Source organism: Galeopterus variegatus, unplaced genomic scaffold, assembly GCF_000696425.1.
Source record: "Galeopterus variegatus unplaced genomic scaffold, G_variegatus-3.0.2 Scaffold1112, whole genome shotgun sequence".
Classification (NCBI taxonomy): domain Eukaryota; kingdom Metazoa; phylum Chordata; class Mammalia; order Dermoptera; family Cynocephalidae; genus Galeopterus; species Galeopterus variegatus.
This window is the reverse complement of record NW_007727223.1, coordinates 231349-253111: the sequence shown is the minus strand read 5'-3', so window position 1 is coordinate 253111 and position 21763 is coordinate 231349. Positions and strand designations below refer to the sequence as shown.

The 21763-nt window shown below is 40.2% G+C and overlaps 1 protein-coding gene across 1 annotated transcript in view; it reads right to left on the bottom strand.

The window, feature by feature from the left end:
* Positions 1-21763, bottom strand: part of CADPS (Ca++-dependent secretion activator) — a gene marked incomplete at its 5' end in the record, with an annotated part of 282061 nt that overhangs the window by 52790 nt on the left and 207508 nt on the right. The window contains 2 exons of the mRNA XM_008574861.1: positions 12573-12656; positions 13759-13833. Coding sequence (XP_008573083.1) covers positions 12573-12656; positions 13759-13833 — 159 coding nt within the window. The remainder of the gene's footprint in view (positions 1-12572; positions 12657-13758; positions 13834-21763) is intronic.

The window sequence follows — 21763 nt, the reverse complement described above, 5'->3', positions numbered from 1 at the left end:
AGGCCAATAACAAGGGAGAAGCTGTGATCCAATCGTTAATCAGTAGAATGGAAGTATCTGAAAAAAGGATGTGGGTGGTATTGGAAAGTGGTTAAGAGAACAGACTCTGGAGTTGGATTGCATGGAATGAAATACTAGCTCTACCACTTACTACCGCTTACTAGACAAGTTACATGACCTTTCCATGCCTCATTTTCCTCCTCTGTAAAATGGGGGGTAATAATAGTTTTCATAAGATTGTTGAGCTTTTAACTGAGTTCTTGGAATAGTATCTGGGGCATGGTAAGAACTGTCAGCCATTATTATCATTTCTGCTGGAAAATCAGATTGTTCTAGCAAATTGGACTTGTATATTAAAGTTGGTCTGACCCTGTACTATCCAATGGCTACATGTAGCCATTTAAATTTGAATGAGTTAAAACAAGATACAATTAAACATCAACTTTTTAGTTGCATTAACTACATTTCAAGTACTTGAGAGTCACATGTGGCTAGTGGCTACTATTTTGGACAGCTTAGGTATAGAAGATTTCCATCGTTACAGAAAGTTCTATTGGGCAGTACTGGTCTAGACTCAAGAGACATTCATAAATATAGGTTATTACATTTTTAAAAGATAGGAATGAAGAGGTGTGCCATTCAATTTTCATGTTAGAACATGAAGTTAATGGAAGAGGGAGCAGGGGGAGGAAAAGAGTGTGGGTGTCAATAGTCTCATCTTGCGGGTGAAACAAAAAATAGAGTCAAATGGGTATAATTTAAAATTATAAAGGTACCAAGACAGTAACAACAACACTGATATAACTGCAACAGAAGGAGGGCTGAGGAGACGTGGAAGATGGTAAAGTGAGTCAAAGCTCTATCTATTCTAATAGAGAGTCAAATCATCTCTAAGATTGACCGATCAAATAATAGCAATCTAAGAGTAGTACTTAGAGATACGGGGGCAAAACAAAATTGTTTAAAGTGTCCCTTCTGTTGTTTTTTGTTGTTGTTGTTGTTGTGTGTGTGTGTGTGTGTGTGTGTGTGTGTGTTTGGTGGCTGGCCAGTTCAGGGATCCAAGTCCGAGAACTTGGTATTATAAGGCTGCTCTAATCAACTGAGCGAACCAGCCAGCCCTAAAGGGTCTCTTCTGAAGGAAGGGATCGAGGGCAGGAAGGGACAGGACAGAGAACTGTTGCTTTTAAAAAAAATTACAAGTGTTTCTGTACTATTTTATTTTTAAACCATGTGCTTATACTACTTTCTTCAAAAAATTATTGAAAAAGAACAAAAGAAATGATAGAATTTACAACATTATAGTGGAGAAATGCATTTTGGGGGAAGAATGTATCTTTTCTAGGGTAACTTCCTCAAGGTCTTCTCTGGTTGATGAAATTATGGTTTAGAGATAGTCCTCTACAGAGACAAAAACAAAACCTAACAATCTAACAATCTCCTCCCGCCCCCACCCCCACGCCGTCCCTAATACATAATCTGGATGCTCTAAGTGCATCTTGGGAAGATGAATAAATTGTAAGTGCCAACTGAGGGACCGACTGCTTGGGTGAGACAGAATGTGTGAGTGGGCGGATGTTCTGGGACTGTGCGTGCGGGTGAACAGTTGAGCAAACCTCAGTGGCTCCTGCTTGAGGCCAAGTGACAATTACAGTGAAAGCCCCTTCCAACATTTCCTGAGGACTGGAGAAAAACACAACCCTTGAAGTGTATCTGGAATCACAGACAGCATGATGGAGCTGTCACCAGAGGGGCTGAAATGCTGAAGATCAATAGTGTGCTGGGCCAATTGTGAAGCACTGGGCCATGTAGGCACTGGGTTCGACACTACATAGATACATATACCTTTTCAGGCCACTTCCCCTCACTTTCTTTTTTAGGAGGGCCAGAGTTTATAAATACTGTTTTTATAGATGTGGGAACTGTGACACCAAAAATTTCTCATGAGTAGCTCACCAGATGTCCATTGCTCAGAAAAATGATCACTGGTTTTCAAAATTTGATTCATATTTGAAAGAAAAGAGTTAAACATGGAGATGTTTAAAAATAAGGTTTCCCTAAGTTGCTTGCAAACGGAACCAGTGTTAAAAAAATAATTTCAGATAATGAAAAAGAGAATATTGGCCACGTCTTGACTCTCACTCCCACTCTCTCAAATATTGGCTATGGCACCTTGGGAAAAGGATTAATTGCTCGGTTTTCTCATAAACAATACAGAAATACTTAATGCTGGACATATAGTCACATATAAAAATATGGATGTTTACCTAATTCACACTATCTTATTCAATTTTTATAAGAACTTGTCTCCTCATTTTGCAAATAAAGAAACCAGGCTCTTAACTTAACTTCCTAGGTTAAGTTGCTTTCCCCAGGGCACACCGCTGAGAAGTAGTAGAGCTAGGATTCGAATCCAAGTGTGTCTGACTTCACAGGATTCTCTACTGTATCACGCTGCCCCCTAGATTGCCCCTTACTTTCTCCACAAGATAAATTTACCAAAGTCTGAAGGTAAACATCAATGACAGTGCAAGTACTTTGAAAAGCACAAAGTGTTGTAATATTCACCTACCACAAATAAGACCTCACATCTAACTATGTAACCATCATGGATATTCTAAAATGACCACTGAGAACCACTGTAGAGTTTCTGAGGTGGCCAAGGGCAGGTGGGAGAGAGCCCAGGCTTTCCTGCAAAGCGTCCTTAGGCAAGAACATGAAAACCCCGAGTTGCAGAGCTGCTGGCTGATTGCACAGCTTCTGTGCATATTCATAAATATTGATTGTGATTAAACTATTATCATAGTAATAGGGTAATAATGCCTCCTACTGCCCATCCCACCACTACTCAAAGTCCCCACCTTTCATTACACAAAGGACCGCTGGCACTGCTAGCGAGTTGGGCAAGAGGCAGGGAAATGATCTCTATTAAGCAAAAGCATTCTGTTCCATGCACTGATTAGGAGCTGCAGACTCATTAGCGATGAGAATTGTTCTCATCTCCTGTTGCTCAGGGTGCTGTGCTCCAAGACTAGATCCAGGAAGTGTATGTTCTCATCTCTCTTCCCCCCCGGGGCTTCTGAACAGATGCCTGATTGAAGTAGACCTGTTTTTCCTCCCAGTTTCCTTCATTTCTGTCCCGATCTTTCATTCCCAGAGAGGTTTTTTGCAAGGCTCAAGGGCTCCTTCAACCCAAACTCTTAATGTTGCAAAGGCGTAACAAGGTTGCACACTTACTCCTTGCCTAGCAATTTATAAGTGATTAACTCTCACGATGGTGGGCGTGGTGAATATGATCACTTACAGATGAAGAAACTGAGGCTCAAAGAGGTTAAACAACTTCCTAAAAGATGCACAGCTAGTGGCATCACAGAGCTGGTATTTGAGCACAGGCCCCTTGGACTCCAGGGATTCCTTCTTAACAGCTACACTGTACTGCTTTCCCATTTTGTCTATTTACATGACATACTCTCATTTTAGGAGAAACTTGAAATTGCAACTTGGAAAGTTTTAATTTTGTAAAATCTCCAAGCAGCCACAGAGGCTCGTTTTTGTTGATTATAAGTGGGGCCACTGCCTGCCTCTGGCATTTTCAGGTTTTGCTTTGCCTTTTGAACATCTTTCAACACTAAAAAGTCTCATAGAAAGCAAACTCCAAGGACACAAGGGCCGTGATGTAAGACATGTCACCAAGACTTCTGTTTGGTCTTGCTGTTGAGCAAGTGAGCACTGTACTCACTGTCGTTACTGAACAGTAATGTCTCTGCATGAAGGGGTCACCTGTCACCCCTGATGCCCTCCCCTTTTCCCCAATGCTGCCTCAGCCTGAACATGAAGTTATAAATTGTTTATGTCACTGTGGCCAATGGCAACTTATCATAGTCAGCTTAGGTCTGTTATGCAGTGGAGAGTTCTTTAAAATTTTTTTTTTTCCTCCTTTCAAGTAAAGAGTGGGAAAAACAAACAAATGGATGAGATAGGGGGTCTGGGTTCTACGACTGAATTAGCTGGGCAAGTCATTTTTCTTCTCTGGTCTCAGTTTCCACAGCTGCAAAATGGGGTGGCTAGAAAGTATCAGTACTTCCCAAACTTCCAGCCTCAATACCACCTTCCTGATTTGAGCTATAGCCCGTATGCCATCTGTACTATATTTACTTAACATTCTTTAAATTGGCTCATTTTAAAAATGTTTAATCATAAAAGGAAACATATCAGTACTATAAGTGGAAAATCAGTATTACTCTCAATAGGAGAAAGTAAGGGTGAAAATAAATACAATATAAATGAAGTAAAGTTATTAAATTCTAGGTGGTCATGGTTGCCTGCTAAGGGTGCCAAGCCTGAGGCCTCTTCTCTCTCTCTCGCTCTCTGTTACACATGAAAATTAGAAATTTTTAGATAAATGTAAAAGACAAACAAGCACTAAATAGACACTTTCTCCTTGATTGAAGAGTAAGAATGAAAAGAGAATTGGAATAGGAATAACCCTCTCACAATGTGATTGGTGTTATTTAACGCTCTGTTTTTTAGCATCTACCACTGATGTCATCTCAGGTACCATGTGGTATATAGCCTATGCTTGGGAAATACCCAGTGGTATGCTGGTGAAAAGGCTCTCAAAAAAAAGCCCTATTGATAGTGTTTGCCAATTTCTGTGGTGCAAATACTCCCACCATGGTCAATTTTAAGCTACCAACGTGACATTACTAAATGTGGAGATAGGAAGAGATGCAGAGAATTGGCCCTCAGCAGTAGGAAGCAGATTCCACCACATCAATGGAAACACTAGACCAGAAACTCCTGAAAGTTCCTTCTACTGCATGCATTCTAGATAGTAACTTTCAGACAGAGATAAGGTATTTAAAAAAAATCTATCTCTACAACTCCTAATTTAGTAATTTATATACAGCAGTCATTTAAAACATGGTGGCTAATTAAGTGATTCTAACATTCATTACTTTGGGATATATCACACTAATGACCACAATAATAACAAAAAATAGAATTAAATAGATAATATGAATGTTTTCATGAACTTTTTGAAGTTCCCTCATATTTAACCAGTATTGAATGCTTATTCCATTCCATGTATATAGCATTTTCTCATTGAATTCTAACTATATCGCATAATGTACTTCTTATAATAATTATTCCCATTTTATAGATCAGTCAGCTAAGCCCAGAGGTTAACTAATCTGTCCAAGACTATACTCCAGTAAGGAGCAGAACCGGACAAACAAGAAATCTCAGTGTGTATTGAAATAAAACTAATTCAAACCAAAATATGCTTGGAGAATGGGATGTTCAATTCTGGTCAAGCAAATGTTTTAATTTATGAAGAGGTATTCTAGAGACCATGTATGAATGAAAACTCTTGAAGAGTTAAAATAAAACACAAAATGCTAAAAATACACTAAACATAATGGAAAATATCTTTGACAAATCAAATTTTTGAATATAAGACTGTGCTGAAATGTGTTATAAGGGTTTTGGTTGATCTTTTCATTGATAATAGTTTGGGTTGCTTATAGGAGAAATGATTGTATGCTAAGACTGAACAGGTGAGAAAATTCTCAGTTATAAGCACTAGGATCATTTAAACCTTCTTACAGTTTTGAGTAAGTTGATGGTAAGACTAAGAACAGCTATTTACAGAGCACCTACCACATGCCAAGTATCACACAAGGCCTACTGCTTACTTTATCTCTAATTATCCTGATGGTTCTCCAAAGCAGACGTCAGCATTCCCACTCAACAGATGAAGAAACTGAGACTCAGCAATGGTCAGCAACCTGCCCACATTTCTGTTAGTCTGGGCTTCACAATCACATTTCTCTCTAACTTCCTTGTAATAAGCTTCCCACTGCATGTGATTTGGAGTGGGAATCTATAACTTTTAATATTGAAACAATTATTTCCTGTTTGAAGCTATGTACATATTCATTAGGTATTTCTTTCCTTGCTGGCATTTCTGTAACCTGGTCGCTCATCACCTCACAGTGTGAAGAAAATACTGTGTCTGTCTTATGTTCGCTTTGAACGATATTCAGCTGTCTACTAAAGAACATTAAGAGAACTAGTTAAGATTGGATGTTTTTCTTTTTTCTTCTGTAGAGCTTCTGAAGGGTTGCTCTGGACAGCAGATTTGTTAATTGTCAACTGCATTTTCAAGGCATCAACTGGAAATGAGGATTTTCCCACTAGGCGATAAAATGATCTGTCACAGACCCCAAAGTGGATGTGAAATTATGAAACACGGGGGTGTGGCTGATGAAAGAAGTTGGTAGAGGATACAGCAGATCAGTGGCTTATAATTCTCTAGCTTTTTAGGGCATGGTGTTTTTGTTGGTCCGTGCGAACAAAATACATCCAAGGAAATAATTGGCTGTTTATTGAAACACTTTTAACAGCAGCTTACAGCTTCAGTATCAGAGGACTGCAAGCCCTGTGCTGGCTTGTAACAGGGAGCTGGTCTGTCTGTGACCTTTCTTAACTATTCTGGCTGAGTCAATTTTGGTAATATCTTTGCTTAAAACCCTTAAATTCCATACCGTGGGCAAGCTCCTCCATGATCAGGTTCCTGTGCAGCTCTTTGACCACATTCCTGTCATTTCTCTCCTGTTCAGACCTTTCCCTGAGTCACAAAGAACTGTCAATTCCCAGAATGTATTAGACCTTTCCTTTCTCTTCCAGGTCTTTGTGCCTTGGAACTCTCTTTGTTTTGTTCTTTGCTAGGAAAAATTCTACTAATCCTTTAGATCTCAGCTCCAATGTCATTTCCTTCACTGGCTTCCCAGATGAGGTTGGGTCCCTCTGGTCTGCAGTCTCATTGCATTGGCTACTTCTCTCTCTGAGTAATCACCATGCTTGTAAATTATTTGTTGAGAATATATCTCCCTCATGCAAATGTACAATAAGAGGCATTGCCTCTCTTATTTGTTGCTGAGCTTCTAGTGTCTAGCACATAGTAGGCACTCAATAAACATGTGTTGATGAAGGACTAACATAAAACTGACGCCTGTCTGGAAAGCACAAAGGAAGTGGGGAATTTTGAATGTCTATTATTTTGGTGTTACTGCAAAACTGGCTGGCTGGTGGGTAAGTTATTTATAAAATATTTCTACTAGTAAGATGTGAAAAATAGATGCCTCTTTCCCTTAGGAATGATATCAGTTAGTGGATGGTTCTGGAAGCGTCACTAATTGACTTCATTTACGGGTTTCTGTGTTTCTTTGGGGAATAACATTCTGCTGATAATAAAGGAGTAAATTTAGGGTGAAGTCTCAGTAGTTGTGTGACTTGGACAAATTACTCAACATCTCTTATCTGTAAAATGGGGATACTAATTGAATTTATTGCATAGAGTGATTGTGAGGATCAAATGAGAAAATGCATGTAAATCACTTAGCACAGTGCCCAGAGCATAGTAGCATTCAATAAATGCCAGCTGTAACTACCACGGTGGGTGCTTCTGTCCAAGGCAGCCACCTTACTGTGAAATGTAGAAGCCAATTGACTTGAATCACATGAACTTGGCAGCTGATAATTCAATGAGGTTACTCTATGGATGGTGGACCAAACCTCTCTGTCTACATCATCCGTCACCAGCCCACACTGTAAAAACTGTCTCTTCCATCCTGAGCATTCCTTGAAGCCAAAGCAAAAATGAAACGCCATCACTGAAAACACTAACAAACTCTTATCGACACTCACCCCACTCTAAAATCTGAGCTGTTTCCTGACCAAAATGTTCTGTGAACAGAAGTGAATTCCCTTGATCCAGTTCTGGTATTTGACCAAGGTGGCAGTCTTGTTTTAAGGCATGGCATCGAGAGCTCTGCACAAAAGCAATCAATGCTACTGATTCACACTGACTCCAGCCCTTTGTCACTGATCCTAGCAGGAAGAAGCATATCTATTTTGTTTCATTTCTAAGTGGCAAAACAATGAAAATGCTGGCAAAAGGAAAAAAAGAGTGAATGGGGGGGTAATTGGAGACCTAGACGATTGGACATATAGTAGGTTTTGGGCTCCTGACAACCCTAAAATGGGCTTTATTTTCCCTGTCCTGAGTGGCTTCTGTGTTATGTACGTCCATTCATGACCACCTCGAATGGATTTGTTTGTTGGGAGGCTCTTAGCTGAATTCTAGGGGGCTTCAGAGGACTTGACATAATTGTTCTGTCTGCTTTGGGTGGGGGGCTGGGTTCCTCTCCATCCTCATTCCTCTGTGGAGGCTCCAGAGTTGAGTGGAGAGAGTACTCAGCTGGAGCTGGGGTGCTTAACCTCTCTGAGTCTTAGTTTCATCATCTGCAGAAGAGTGTTGTTGGAATGGGATTGTTCCGAGGATTTAACAGGAAAAATACATTTAAAGCACTTAGCTATGTGCCAGGCACTTAGCAAGTGCTTAAGGAATAGGAGCTGTAGCTCTTGTAGTTATTTTAGACTTCTGAATTCATCTAATATAACCATCGTCATGTTACACTGAAGGAAATCAAAAGCCGAGGTGCGGTCCCTCATTCCAGGTCACATAGCTCTTTGGTAAGGGGTAGAGCTGGGTTCCCATCCCAGGTTGCCCCACTCTAAGCTATCTTTTTTGCTGTACCCCACTGACAGGATGCATTCGGCTAAGCTGAGCTCTTCCACCCATGGCCCTCCAGTTGAGTCTCCACCTCCAACGTCCACTCGATCCCTAAACCCTGTTTATGTTACCTCCAAAATAACCTTCAAGAATGCCTCCTGCTTCATGCCTAATGCAGTTGCTGTTCTGTCCAGAAGACTCTCCCTTCCTTTTTATCCATGGCTGGCTCTTCCAAGTTTGAGCTCGAATCTCGTCTTCTCTTCAGAGAGACCTTGCATGACCATTCTAGCAATGTCATGCTCCCCACTTTCTCTTGCTCTCCAGTTTATGCCCTGTGCAACCCTTCCTCCACTTGACAATTTTCTTTCTTTTTTTATTGCCTGTATCCTTTTCTAAATGTAAGCTCCAATAGGGCAGAGAAAATGTCTTTCTTGCTCACCGCCGTGTCCCTAGCACCTAGCACAATATATAACACATAGGTGCTCAGTAAATATATGCTGGGTGAATGAATGAATGGGTGAATGAATGAATGAATGAATTCCAGAACCGGCATATTTCTTAACACTTGGATAGGACTGCAGAAATCATTTTAACTTCCTGGGAGAGGAACCTGGGCACCTGCTGTCCCTCTTCTCGGTCTCCTAAAAGAACAGCGTGAGGGTACCCAGAAGACAGGGACCCTTCTAAACAGGCACCCCACACAAAAGCACATCTTGCTGTCAAGGGAAATGGGCGGATAGTTGCTAGTTGCATCTTCCAACCGGGCTGATCTTTCAAAAGTTCGAAAGGAGCCTGCCTCCATAAATCCCAGGCTGCCACTGCTGCTGAGGCTGGCGAGGGAGGGGAGGAGGGTGTGCTTGGGCGCCTCTCGGGCTGGCACGAAGAAGCCACATCTCATCCTCCCTCCTCCCCCCAACTCCTCTCCAAGAGAGGAAGCAATGCAGATGGAGACGAGAAATAAATATTCCTGCCTGCTCTGTGCCACTGCAGACGTTTTCCAAAATGTCTGGCTTGGACCATGAAATCAAGCCCACCCAGGAAAGGAGGCACTCAGCAGAAGAAAGAGGGGGAAAGGGTGGCATATTTGTCGATACTCGTCAGCTTTCTGGGGGGCAGAGCACATGGCTCGTACTTGGCAGCCCTGCTGAGGTGGGGACGTGGTAAGTGCACAGTAATACTTGAAGAATTGAATCAGAAATGGGAGCAGAGTGAGGGAAATCATGCCAGCGTGCCGGCACTATCTCCACGCCTTTGTCCAGGGTCCTGGGACTCACAGCTGGTTCTCTGTTTGGTTTCAGGCTCTTTCCACAATACCTGCTGTTCTGCTCAACCCTCTGCCCTCCATTCCACTCCACTCCTGGGAAGTTAACACGACTGGGCTGCAGGAAGCCTTCGAAGGCCATTTGAAATTTGAGCAGGAGCTCAGAGCCCATGTGTGGAGATATTCTTCCCACCTCTGAGCACATCTCGACTTCCCTGATACTGCAATACTGGCAGGAGATGAGAACATAGGCTGCAAATGATAAGTGGGTGCTTTTGGCCTTGGGGTGGCCAAGTGTGTGGGAGAAGTGTCACTAAGAAGGGAAATTACAGGCCCAGCAACAGGCACCTAAGTGTTCTGTATCATGGTGCCTTCGCCAGGCATGCTGTGAGGCTGAAAATGTCTCAGAAAGAAGAGAAGAGAGGATGGGCATTTCAGCTTGAAAATTCCTGCCTAGGACACTCTGGGTCTTCTTTGTTTCTAACCCTCCTGTGAGACTCTCTCTGGTACCATGTTTGTGATATTGCTGCCACTGGGCCACCTCCCAGTGGTCCTCTTGGTAAGTCAGTAATAAGGGTGGGGCCTTTGGTGGATTGAATTCTGCTCAATAAAGAGCAGAGGGGCTTTCCTGGTTTTCACGGGTTCAAGTCCAGTGCAGTAAAAACAGTTGCTCAAAATAAAGACTCAAAGAAAGCAATGTCTTCTGTGGGTGTCAGGGGAACATTTTCCAGAACTGTCGCATTTTCTTTTCACCATTTCCATGACTTCACTGAGGAATGAAACATTATCTAATATTTCCCACTCATGTGCCCTGAATCCTTCTTTATGAATCTTCCCCACTCATTTGCCCATCTGCCTTCTAGTGCCAGGCAATTGCCAGCTGAATCCCACTCTCTTCAGGAAGCTGTTCAGTGGTGGGGGAGAGCTGGCAGAAGACCTGGGTTCCTGTCCCCACGCTGCCCATAGCTGTGTGACCTTAGACAAATTACTCCCCCTCTCTGGGCCTTGGTTTCTTCATCAAAAAAGTGGCTTGCATAGGTTTCCTTTCAGCTGTGACACTTTATGGGTGGTTCTACAGAGTGAAATTAGATGGAATTCCTATTGTCACCACCCCCTTCTCAACCCACCTTTGCCAATAGGCTTCAGAGACTGAGGCTATCACACCTCTGAGAGTGATTTCAATTCTTACACCTGAGAAGATCAGAGCTGCATGTCAAAACAAGCTGGGCACACAGATATGTGGATGCTATCTAGAAACTGCTTTCAATGTTTTCTGTCTACCTGTCCCTTAATTCCCAGGAAGACTAATGTATGGGTTGGGGAAAGACCAAAGTAGGGTATATTTGGAAAGAAGCTGTGAGCATGTAGGTTTGCATTTTATAACTGCCATTTTAGTTACCTTTTATTAATAATAGCTGCCACTAATTAAGGTCTGCTATGAGCTAGGACTATGCTAAGCTATTTCACCTACTTTATTATTTTCACAACAGCTCATTATGGAAAACGTTATTCAACCCCCACTCCCTTACAGATGAAAAAACTGAAGATTGGAGAGAATGACATACCTGCTCAAGATTACACAGCTGGTCAATATCAGTAATGGGATTTGAACCTAGTTCTGCAAGGTTCCAAAGATGATGTGCTCTGCACTACCCTGTGCAGGGCCTTGTCTTGACATTCAAACCTATCTGGGAGATTCCTCATAGAGTAAGGCTGTTTTAAAGACCCACAGACAGTGGGTCCTAAATTGATTGCCTTTTGAAGGGCACTGTCAGAGGAAAACAGCTGGTCTCAGAGCCAGGAAGAACCCTGTTGTCAGAAGTGGCAGGGAAGCAGGCAGCTACAGTGCCCACCTAGCACTAGGAGGGGTGGGAGAACCGGGCCCCTGAAACAGCCCATTTATGCGGCCATCTCTTTGATCATTTATCTACAAAAAATAAGGCTAGTTTCTGCCCAGCCATATCTACCTCACTTCTATGCCCTTGCCTAATTCTGGCACAGAATCTGAGCCTCTCAGAATTTATAAAGAACTTGGTCATCTGCTCCGGAGGTTGTAAACTCAAATGGGTCCCAAGCCCAGGTAGGTATATGAATGAGTGAAACAGCCAAGGGAGGCTACAACAAAGGGCAAACACACATCCCGTCTATGGAGACGGCTGAGACTCAGCTCCAGCAGACTGTTGCTATGCACGTATGCTGGCCTACCCTGAAATACGGATTTCCCAGTGAAGTCTCCTGATTTTTAAATGTGGGTAACTAATTCAGTTAAGAAGAATGTACCTGACACAGTGAGGATCATATAAAACACATCTGCAGCTCTATCTTACCTGCAATCTCCATTTGCAACCTTTAAAATTAATTTTCCTCATTTACAGATAAGGAAATGGTGTCCCGCATTAAATAATTTGCCTGAGATGGCTAAAGTGGTCTTAGGCAGGCAGCTTTTTAGAGGCATGCATATAGAGGTGTGTGTGTGTGTGTGCGCGTGGTTTGTACATACACACACACATCACACATTCACAAATGAAATGGAAATGATGTTGAATAACTTGCTGTTATGAAATGTCTTGCTTATTCTCTTAGTATTAATATTATACATTAATAATTGACTGCAATTAACACACACCCCCAAAACAAAATGATACAACAGCGCCTCTCCCCCAAACCCAAACCAAAATCAAAACTAAAACAAAAGCCAGGGAGAAAAAAAAAAAAAAAAAGCTCTTTACTTACGGTAAATGACAGAAAAGAAGAAAACAAAGTCCCTTCGTCATATCTGGATAATTTTGCCAGTACTCCTTCCAAGATAGTAACAAACTAATAAAACAGCAAAAAAGAAAAGAAGATTATTATTTCAAACTATAATTGTTCACAGTAAAGAGCAACATTTCCCAACCACATAGAGACTGGGATTGAGCCCTCTGTTCATTTCTGTATTCTGTTATTTGATTCCCGCCTTTTGAGAAAGGAATAGACTGCCTTTACATGGAAATATTTGACTTATCCGGCTTTCTCTTCATTATTATGTGATTGCAAATATAGAGTGTTACAGAAGTGCAAAGTGACAAAATATTATTGAGTTGCATATAGCATGCGATAATATTAAATGCACTTTTCAAAATCCAAAACTGCGCAAAGCAGTTTTTACGTTACATATTAGCACTACATTTAATCCAATCTATTTTTATTTGTATTTTATCAGTAATTTGGGGGAAACAGAAGTTTAGCACTGGCAAATATAAATGTCTTCCCATTCAGCATTACTTAGTTAAAATTCTATAATTCATGAGGGTGACTGAAATAGCTTTATCTGACTTTTATGTTTTATTATGACTCTCACTGCATGTGAAACTAGAGGAAAAGGGGTTTTCATGATGGCAGAATTCCTTATTACCACTTAACTTTCCGTATTTAAAAATCTAACTTTGTCAGTGCTGAAAAACAAAACAAACATTTCCCGCATAACCTAATGCCACGTTTGGGGACAAATTCTTATTAAGTTAACATATGCCACTTCATCAATTTATCTTCACACGGCTCGCGATCATCCGAGAATCACTCAGAGCTGAGGCTGGGTGATGTACAATCTTGTTTCCTGAGAGATGAGAGTAGCCAGCTCAACTAAAAATCTAACTTTGTCAGTGCTGAAAAACAAAACAAACATTTCCCGCATAACCTAATGCCATGTTTGGGGACAAATTCTTATTAAGTTAACATATGCCACTTCATCAATTTATCTTCACACGGCTCGCGATCATCCGAGAATCATTCAGAGCTGAGGCTGGGTGATGTACAATCTTGTTTCCTGAGAGATGCGAGTAGCCAGCTCAACTTTTTTAACGTGTTACATTTTAATGGAAATGCAGACATAACAAAGCAATGTTCACAATGAAACATTTCACCTGAAGCTGAAGGTTACCTTTGCAACCAAGAGTGTTATCATTTCTTTAACAGTTTCTTCAATTAGTTCATCTATTTTTGAATGGTACTGATGCTAAAGAACACAGAAAGACAAATATTAGCATGTTTGGGAGGTGATGACACTACATCCGTCAGTAATTTTTAGACAACGCAATTTATAAATAAAGCTTGGCCTGCAGACCCATTTTATTTTCATAGTCCCAGAAGCATTTGTAAGATTCTGACTCCAGATCTTTGATGGAGAAAGATCTGAAGCTCTTAAAAAAAAAAAAAAATTAAATTACCAGGCTCACTGTTCTTTACCCAAGGCTTTCGATGCCTTTAATGTGTGTAGACATATATACACATTTACAAACAGCACACATGGATGGTTTAATGGACTAGCAGTGTGTTGATACGGATCTTACAAAGCAAGATACGACAGTAATTTAATACAGAAGATAAAAAATTATCTTTCGGAAACTGCTCGGGGGATGTAGCTTAGGTAGTGAAATCCTTCTGAAGGGAATTTGACCACAGCACTGTGACTCATTTTGTGAAAATTATTCTGAAACCACCAGACACTTTGGGTTAATGTCTCAGAGCACCCCAACTTTATCTCCAGGTGTTGACTTAGTGTCGAGGTGAAGTGTTTCTTTCTGAACCCTTGTGGCAAGTCACTCATTTTCTCTATTCATGGATAAGCAGAATCAGCTTAGAGCCTCTACTGAGACTTCTGCTAAGTTTTTCAATTTCTCTAACTGTGGCTGTCAATTACATTTAAATAGCAAAGTGAAAACAAACCTCCACACAAACCAAAATCTGCTGTAAATGCCAGGGAAAAATGAAAAGTGATTTCAACACAAAATATTATATGCCAGCTCCTTGACATTTATTAGATCATTTTAGTATCCATTTGAATTATTCCATATTTTCTTAACAAAAAAATAACAATGCAAAGCATTGTTATTTGGAAGGGAAAATGCACTTACCCACTCTTTAGCAAACTTTCAGAAGGATGATTAATGAGGAACAGAAAAAAAAAGGAATAGTGCAAATAAAAATTAGGACAAAAGAACATATGAGAATATAAAAATTAAAGAAACCATCCAAAAAGCTACGAAACCGTACAGAAATAAGCCATAGTAAGGTGGTTTAACATTCTGATAACTGGCAATCAGGATTACTGAGACTGAGCAAATGGATGTGAATTAGGTTAATTCATTTAAAGTCAAAGGGGAGGTTTACTTGTGGTTTGAAGAACTGGATAAAGTCCCACTGCAAAGTTGGGAAGTCAAGTTGCCTACAAAAATTTAGCTCAGTTTCCTTATCTATAAAAAGCAAAACAAAACAAAACAAAACAGATAATAACATTACCACCCAGAACCAATGATAGGAGAAATCCAGCACAAATGACTGATTTTAGAAAGGAAATGAGGCAAACTCTGTATGAAGATTTTTAGCTGGTCTGCTCTATTACTATTATTTTCAAAAACCAGTGCCTAAGCCGTTTCCTGGCAGTCATACTCCCAGACTCATAGATCTGTTTTGAAGTTCAAGGGAGGGTCTAGATGTGAAAATATTTTGTCAGCTATAATAGCAATTCCCAATTAAAAAATGTGCAAAGGAGCTGAATAGACGTTTTTCAAAGGAAGATATACAAATGGCCAACAGATACATGAAAAAATGCTCAACATCACTAGTCATCAGGGAAATGCAAATTAAAACCACATTGAGATACCACCTCACTCCAGTTAGACTGGCTATAATCAAAAAGACAGTGAATAACAAATGCTGGCAAGGGTATGGAAAGAAGGGAACACTATGCACTGTTGGTGGAAATGTAAATTAGTACAACCACTTTGGAAAACAATTTGGAGGTTTCTCAAACAACTACAGATCGATCTTTCATATGATCCAGCAATCCCTCTTCTAGGTATATATCCAGAGGAATGGAAATCATCATGTCGAAGAGATACCTGCACTCCCGTGTTTACTGCAGCTCTGTTTACAATAGCAAAGATATGAAACCAACCTAGATGTCCATCAATAGATGTTTGGATAAGGAAACTGTGGTATATGTATATACACTATGGAATACTACTCTGCCATAAAAGAGAATGAAATACTCCCATTTGCAACAACATGGACGAACCTGGAGAAATTTATGTTGAGTAAAACAAGCAAAGCACAGAGGGATAAATACCGCATGTGCTCACTCGTATGTGGGAGCTAAGAGAGAAAGGAAGGCAGGAAAGAAAGAGCACAGTAGTGCTGTGATCCAACAGAGGGAGGGAACATTCCTAGGGCTACAAATTGGAGTGAAGGGGAGAGAGAGGGGGAGGGGGAGGGAGGTCGGGGGATAATTGGGAGGGGACAAAGGGTACAAAAGTAATTTCTGGTAATGGATATTCCCCTAGTATGAATCTGGCCCCCACATCATGGGCAGGAGGGGGGACAATCAGCTTTGTATCTCATGAATATTTGTAATAAGTAAATAAGTTAATTAAAAAATATTAGTATTTGTTCAAGTTCATCAAGTAGAAGATAAGGGTACGGAGAGACTTATTAGTCATCTCATTCAATTTCATTTTAGTTGATTAGAGGAAAATAAAGCAATGGCCCATACTGTACAGTCCTAATGAATCAGAACCTATGTTGGCTATCCCGCTAGATTCAAGAAAGGATTTATCCATAAGTGGCATAAACCTGAAGCTAAAAGCAAAAAATCATCTGCAGAATTCTGTGCTAGGAACACAAAGAAAGATGTCAGAGAAAAAGAATTCGGGAATATTGACAAGGCTCCAAATTCATTTTTAGGTCTTGAGATAAGATCCAGAATCACATGCTTACTTTCCCTCTTCATGTGACTGCCGCATTCCACTAGGTTTTCTTTGGATTTCTATAAATGATTCACATTTATCAAAAATTATGGGATTTAACTAAACCAGAAAAGCTAGATGTATGCAAAATAATACAATATAAAATATTAAACAAGGAGTTTCTAACCAAGCAAAGAAGAACATCACTGAGAATAGAAACATTCTCTTGAAAAACTTGGCTGGAATGGTAAGTACAGACAAGAGAAATTGTTCTCCACACATCAAGAAGAATTTAGGGTTTTGATTTGATGAGTTAATGATGTCATTCCTTCTCTCAAGAGAAACCAGCTTTCTCTTCAGGAGCTGGGGAAACTCAAACCCTTTCATATAGAGACATGGTGGTTTATGAGAACCTCTTCCCACCTGCAACTTTTCCATGTCAAACTTAACCCTAACTTCTCTCTAGGTAGTCCCATCTCTTTCATTCATTCTGAACAAATACTATGATCTCTACTCTTCTCATGTTATAATACACATTTCTTATCTTTCTGCTTATAAAACAAACTGTTTTGATATGATCATTCTCCCTCTTACTTCCAGGGCAAACTTGAGCATGTCAATGTCTTTCTGGTCTATTCCCTCATTTCTGCAATGGGGCTAACATTATCACTGCTATGAATATAGAAAGCAGATTCATCTAGCCAAGTAATCAAACGACGCATGGGAACATGATTTAGAAACTTAGAAGTGCTATGTCGCAGTATCACCACTACTACCACTATTACTAATTGATTAGTATGGTGGTTACATGTGTGTATAAATTTCTTCAGTAGGGCAAAGAAATAGTCCCTCTGCTTATCGAGTAGCAAAGGGGTAAATATCAAAGCAGGTCCCATTCCTATTCAAGTAATTACAAAATACATAAATACATGAGGCTTATTTGATTAAGGTGCTTTTCTGGAGCAATGGTGAGTATTCTGCCTTCACTCTTTGCTCTTTTTTTTCAGAGATATATTGTTCTATGCACATGTGAAGCTCCATGACAAGGTACACATACCACTGGGGCATCTTTTAACAACCATCCCCTCTACTAGATTATCTTGACATAAAATCTCTTGCAGTCAAATTGACTATCCAATTATATCTGTGTCCTAATGTAGGTACAAAGAAGGATCTTTCCCCTTTTACATTTTCCAGTCCTCTGCTGGAGTTCTTGGACTAACTTGACCTGTACCCCTGCATTCTATCCTGGAGCCCTAGATCGTGGTGATAGCTACTAGAACTATTAATCTTCAATGGCATGGAAAGTTTGGTGATTCACTTTTGCTTCTGATGAGCTAAGTTGCTGCAAATTCACAATCACTACGTGAAAATCATCCCACTTGACTTCCTGTGCTGCACATTTTGCCTTGTCATGGAACAGATTGTGTGTATGTTGTCTTTCTGTAAAGACCATCTGACCTTCGAAATGAGATGAAAACACACTAGACAAAGTGAGAAACTTTAATACACAATTTCCTCTTTATTGGTACTTCACAAATTTTAATGAAAAAATAAATATTTAAGATGAAAAAGTATGTAAACAAATGTGTCGAAAGCTGCCTTTAGATGAGACGTTAACCCAGTGATGAAATTCTGGAAGTAAACTTAAAATGGAAGATTGCATCACCTGGCCAGTATCTGGTCTATCACAGGTTGAGGGAGCTGGAATCCAGGAGGAGGCTGGTATTGGCAACTAGATCTATAATACGGGCTTCATATCCAATACGCAAAGTGCAAGCTACATAAAAACATTGAACTTCTATCTATTCTTGTCCAAATTTTAGGATGATTCCCCTCATCCTTGGTCAATATCATTTTAACAACTCATTATTACCTTGGAGATAAATATCCTCATCCTACAAAGTGAGAAAAGTCAAGGAAGGACCATTTCCATGTGATTTTTCCATTGAAGTTCTGCTCAAGGTCACAGTTACTGTGCCAGGCTGCTCAGGGGAAGTATATATTTACAGACTACCATGTCTAGCTTCATTCTGACTGTTATCAGTCACTTGGCTTCAGAAGAGGCCTCACTTCCCACAAGCTGGTCACCAAGATGTCTCATGTTCAATTATACAAAGGAGAAATGTCATGATATCTCTCTCCAGCATGGCTTAAGAAAACTGACAGCCTTTTGATAAAAATCATAGACTGGAATGCAGAATTGGATGGGCCCTTAAAGATATTTCGTCTAGTGGTGTGTGCACTATTTTGGGAAAAACAAAAAAAGTTTACAAGCCTCAGTTATTGTCTCCATTAAGAAAAACAGTGTTGAGTCCTATGTGGAGAACACATGTAGTCTTTTTTACTTTATCAACTAGAACTATGTTCAGAAAGAAATGGGTACTGCTGTTTAGTGTCAATAATGTTAGTATTTGGGCAAATTCAAGACAACTTTCTTATCTTATAGCCAGAAGTCAGAGGACTTTATCCCCAATTTTAATAAGCTGTATACTTTCCAAATGTTGTATATTGCATGCTGTATCTTTCATTTGACAAATGATAACAGTGAGGTTACAAGAGAAAGTGACTTGCTCAAGATCACATTGTTTAGTAGCTATGGTGTGGGATCCATAGAATGTTAAACCACTATGCAACATATTCTTCCTTTCATTTGACAAATGATAACAGTGAGGTTACAAGAGAAAGTGACTTGCTCAAGATCACATGGTTTAGTAGCTATGGTGTGGGATCCATAGAATGTTAAACCACTATGCAACATATTCTTCCTAGGAAACCAGACTCCAGGATTAAGCCAAGGTTATTCTACTTTAGCACAGAGATGGTTAAGTGGTTAGTGGTTAGTAAAGATGAAAGACAGGGTCCATTGTGATAAAAGTCACCTTGTTATTACTCATCAAGTATCTCCAATTGGGGTCTGTGGTTTAGTCTAAGGAGGTCCACAGTCCCCTGAAATTGTATAGTAAAATTGTGTGTGTGTGTTTTTTCCCCCTGGGAGATGGCTCCATAACTTTCACCAGATTCTCAGTGGAGTTTGTGACAACTCCTCCCCTCCCATTATACTTTCCAAACCTCCAGCTCAAAAAGAAAAAAGTGAAGATCAGAGTGACTTGGCTTACTTGGAAAATTTGTTTAGCCATCTGACCAGGTATGTGGGAGCTTTTTAAACATTGCTATAATTGACTCAGTGTAGAAAGGGACTGCAATAGCTGCTGAGGGGACAGAAAGGCCAGTCCTATTGTATCAACCCTTCCTCAGCTGGACTGGTGTCATCTTGTGAAACTCAGTTCAACTGTACATCTCAAGAAGCTCTCAGGGGAAATAGATAAACTGGACTTCATCAAACTTAAATTTTTTTTTGTGTGTGTAAAAGGATATTGTCAAGAAAGTGAAAATGACAACCCACAAAACGGGAGAAAATAGTTGTAAATCATATATATATAATAATGGTCTAGTACCCATAATATATAAAAAAACCTCTTACAACTCAATGATAAAAAGACAAATAACCCAATTAAAAAAATGGGCAAAGGATCTGAATATGTACTATGGCCAATAAACACATGAGAAGATGATAAATATCACTGTAAATCAAAAACCACAAGAGATACCACTTCACACACACTAGGATGGCTATAATAAAAAAGACAGATAATAAGTATTGGCTGAGATGTGAAGTAATCAGATTTCTCATACATTGCTGGTGGGAATGTAAAATAGTACAGTCATTTTGGAAAGCAGTTTGGCAGTTCCTAAAAAGCTAAACACAGAGTGACCATATGATCCAGCAATTCCACTCTGAGGTATAAACCTGAGAACTGAGAACATAGGTCCACCACATGAAGACTCGTACAAGAATATTCATAGCAGCATTATTTGTAATAGCTAAAATGCGGAAACAATGCAAATGTCCATCAACTGATGAATGGATAAACAAAATGTGGTATATCCATACAATGGAGTATATTATTCAGCCATAAAAAAAGGACCAATACATGCTACAATGTGGACGAATCTTGAAGACATTATGCTAAGTGAAAGAAGCCAGACACAAGAGGCCACATATTGTATAATTCTATTTATATAGCATGTTCATAATAGGCAAATTCTTAGAGACAGAAGTAGGTTGATGATTACCTGGGGCTGGGAAGGGAGGAAGAGGAGCGACTATTAGTGGGTACTCACTCAAGTTTCTTTCTGGGGTGATGAAAGTGTCCTAACACTGATTGCAGTAATCGTTGCATAACTTTGTGAATATACTAAAACTATTGAATTGTACTCTTTACAAGGGTGAATTTTATGGATCTGTGAATTGTACATCAAATAAAAAAAAGATGAAGAAGCTCCAAGGAGAGAAAAATTTAGGAGGAAGAGGATTCTGGAAAGTATGAACGCAAAGGGATCTTAATGAATTTTAGAGATTGCCAAAAACAGGGTTTTTTAAGTGGGCTCTGTAAAGCACAAGAGATTATTTAGAGTCTCCCAGAGAAGCTCAGGTTGAGGTGGGCAGTGATGAGGGGCAGAGGTGGAGAGCAACTTGGCAGCTTGGCCCCTGTCCCCTCATCTCATCCAGAGCAGCTCCACTTTTATTTCTTTCACATGCTGGCCTTCTTGGCACGTTTGAAGAACTGATTCTGCAGCTAAAAATAGCCCAGATAAAAGTAGATTAGTGCTATCATTTTACAGATGAGGAAACTGAGGCCTGAAGAAGCTGAATGACTTGTCAAACTCCAGTTTGCTGCACAATGAGGGCAGGCATCAGGTCTTTGGATCCCTAGCCCAGGTCTTCCCCAAGGGGGCTATCCTTCCTGCCTGAGCCCTTCTCCTTAACTCATTTTTGGATACTGAGTCTCCAGATAAGTGGTTCTCAACTGTGGTCTCTGGAGCAGAAAGTAGCATCAAGTTTACCAGGGAACTCGATGGAAATGTGAATCCCCAGACCTATTTTGGAATCTCTTGGGGTGAGACAAAATGATCTGGGTTTTCTGATGCTCTCTAGGTGAGTCTGATGTGCACTGAAATTTGAGAACCACTCCTCCAGACCATTCACATGCAGCAAATGGAGCCAGGAAGAGAACCACAGGCCCCTGCATTTAACTGGACTGCCTAGAATGTAACCCCCAGAGAAGGTTCTCAACAAGAAAATCAGTGGAGCGGAAGCTGGCAGGGGGACGGGTGGGGGGGAGGGGAGGAGGCTGAGGA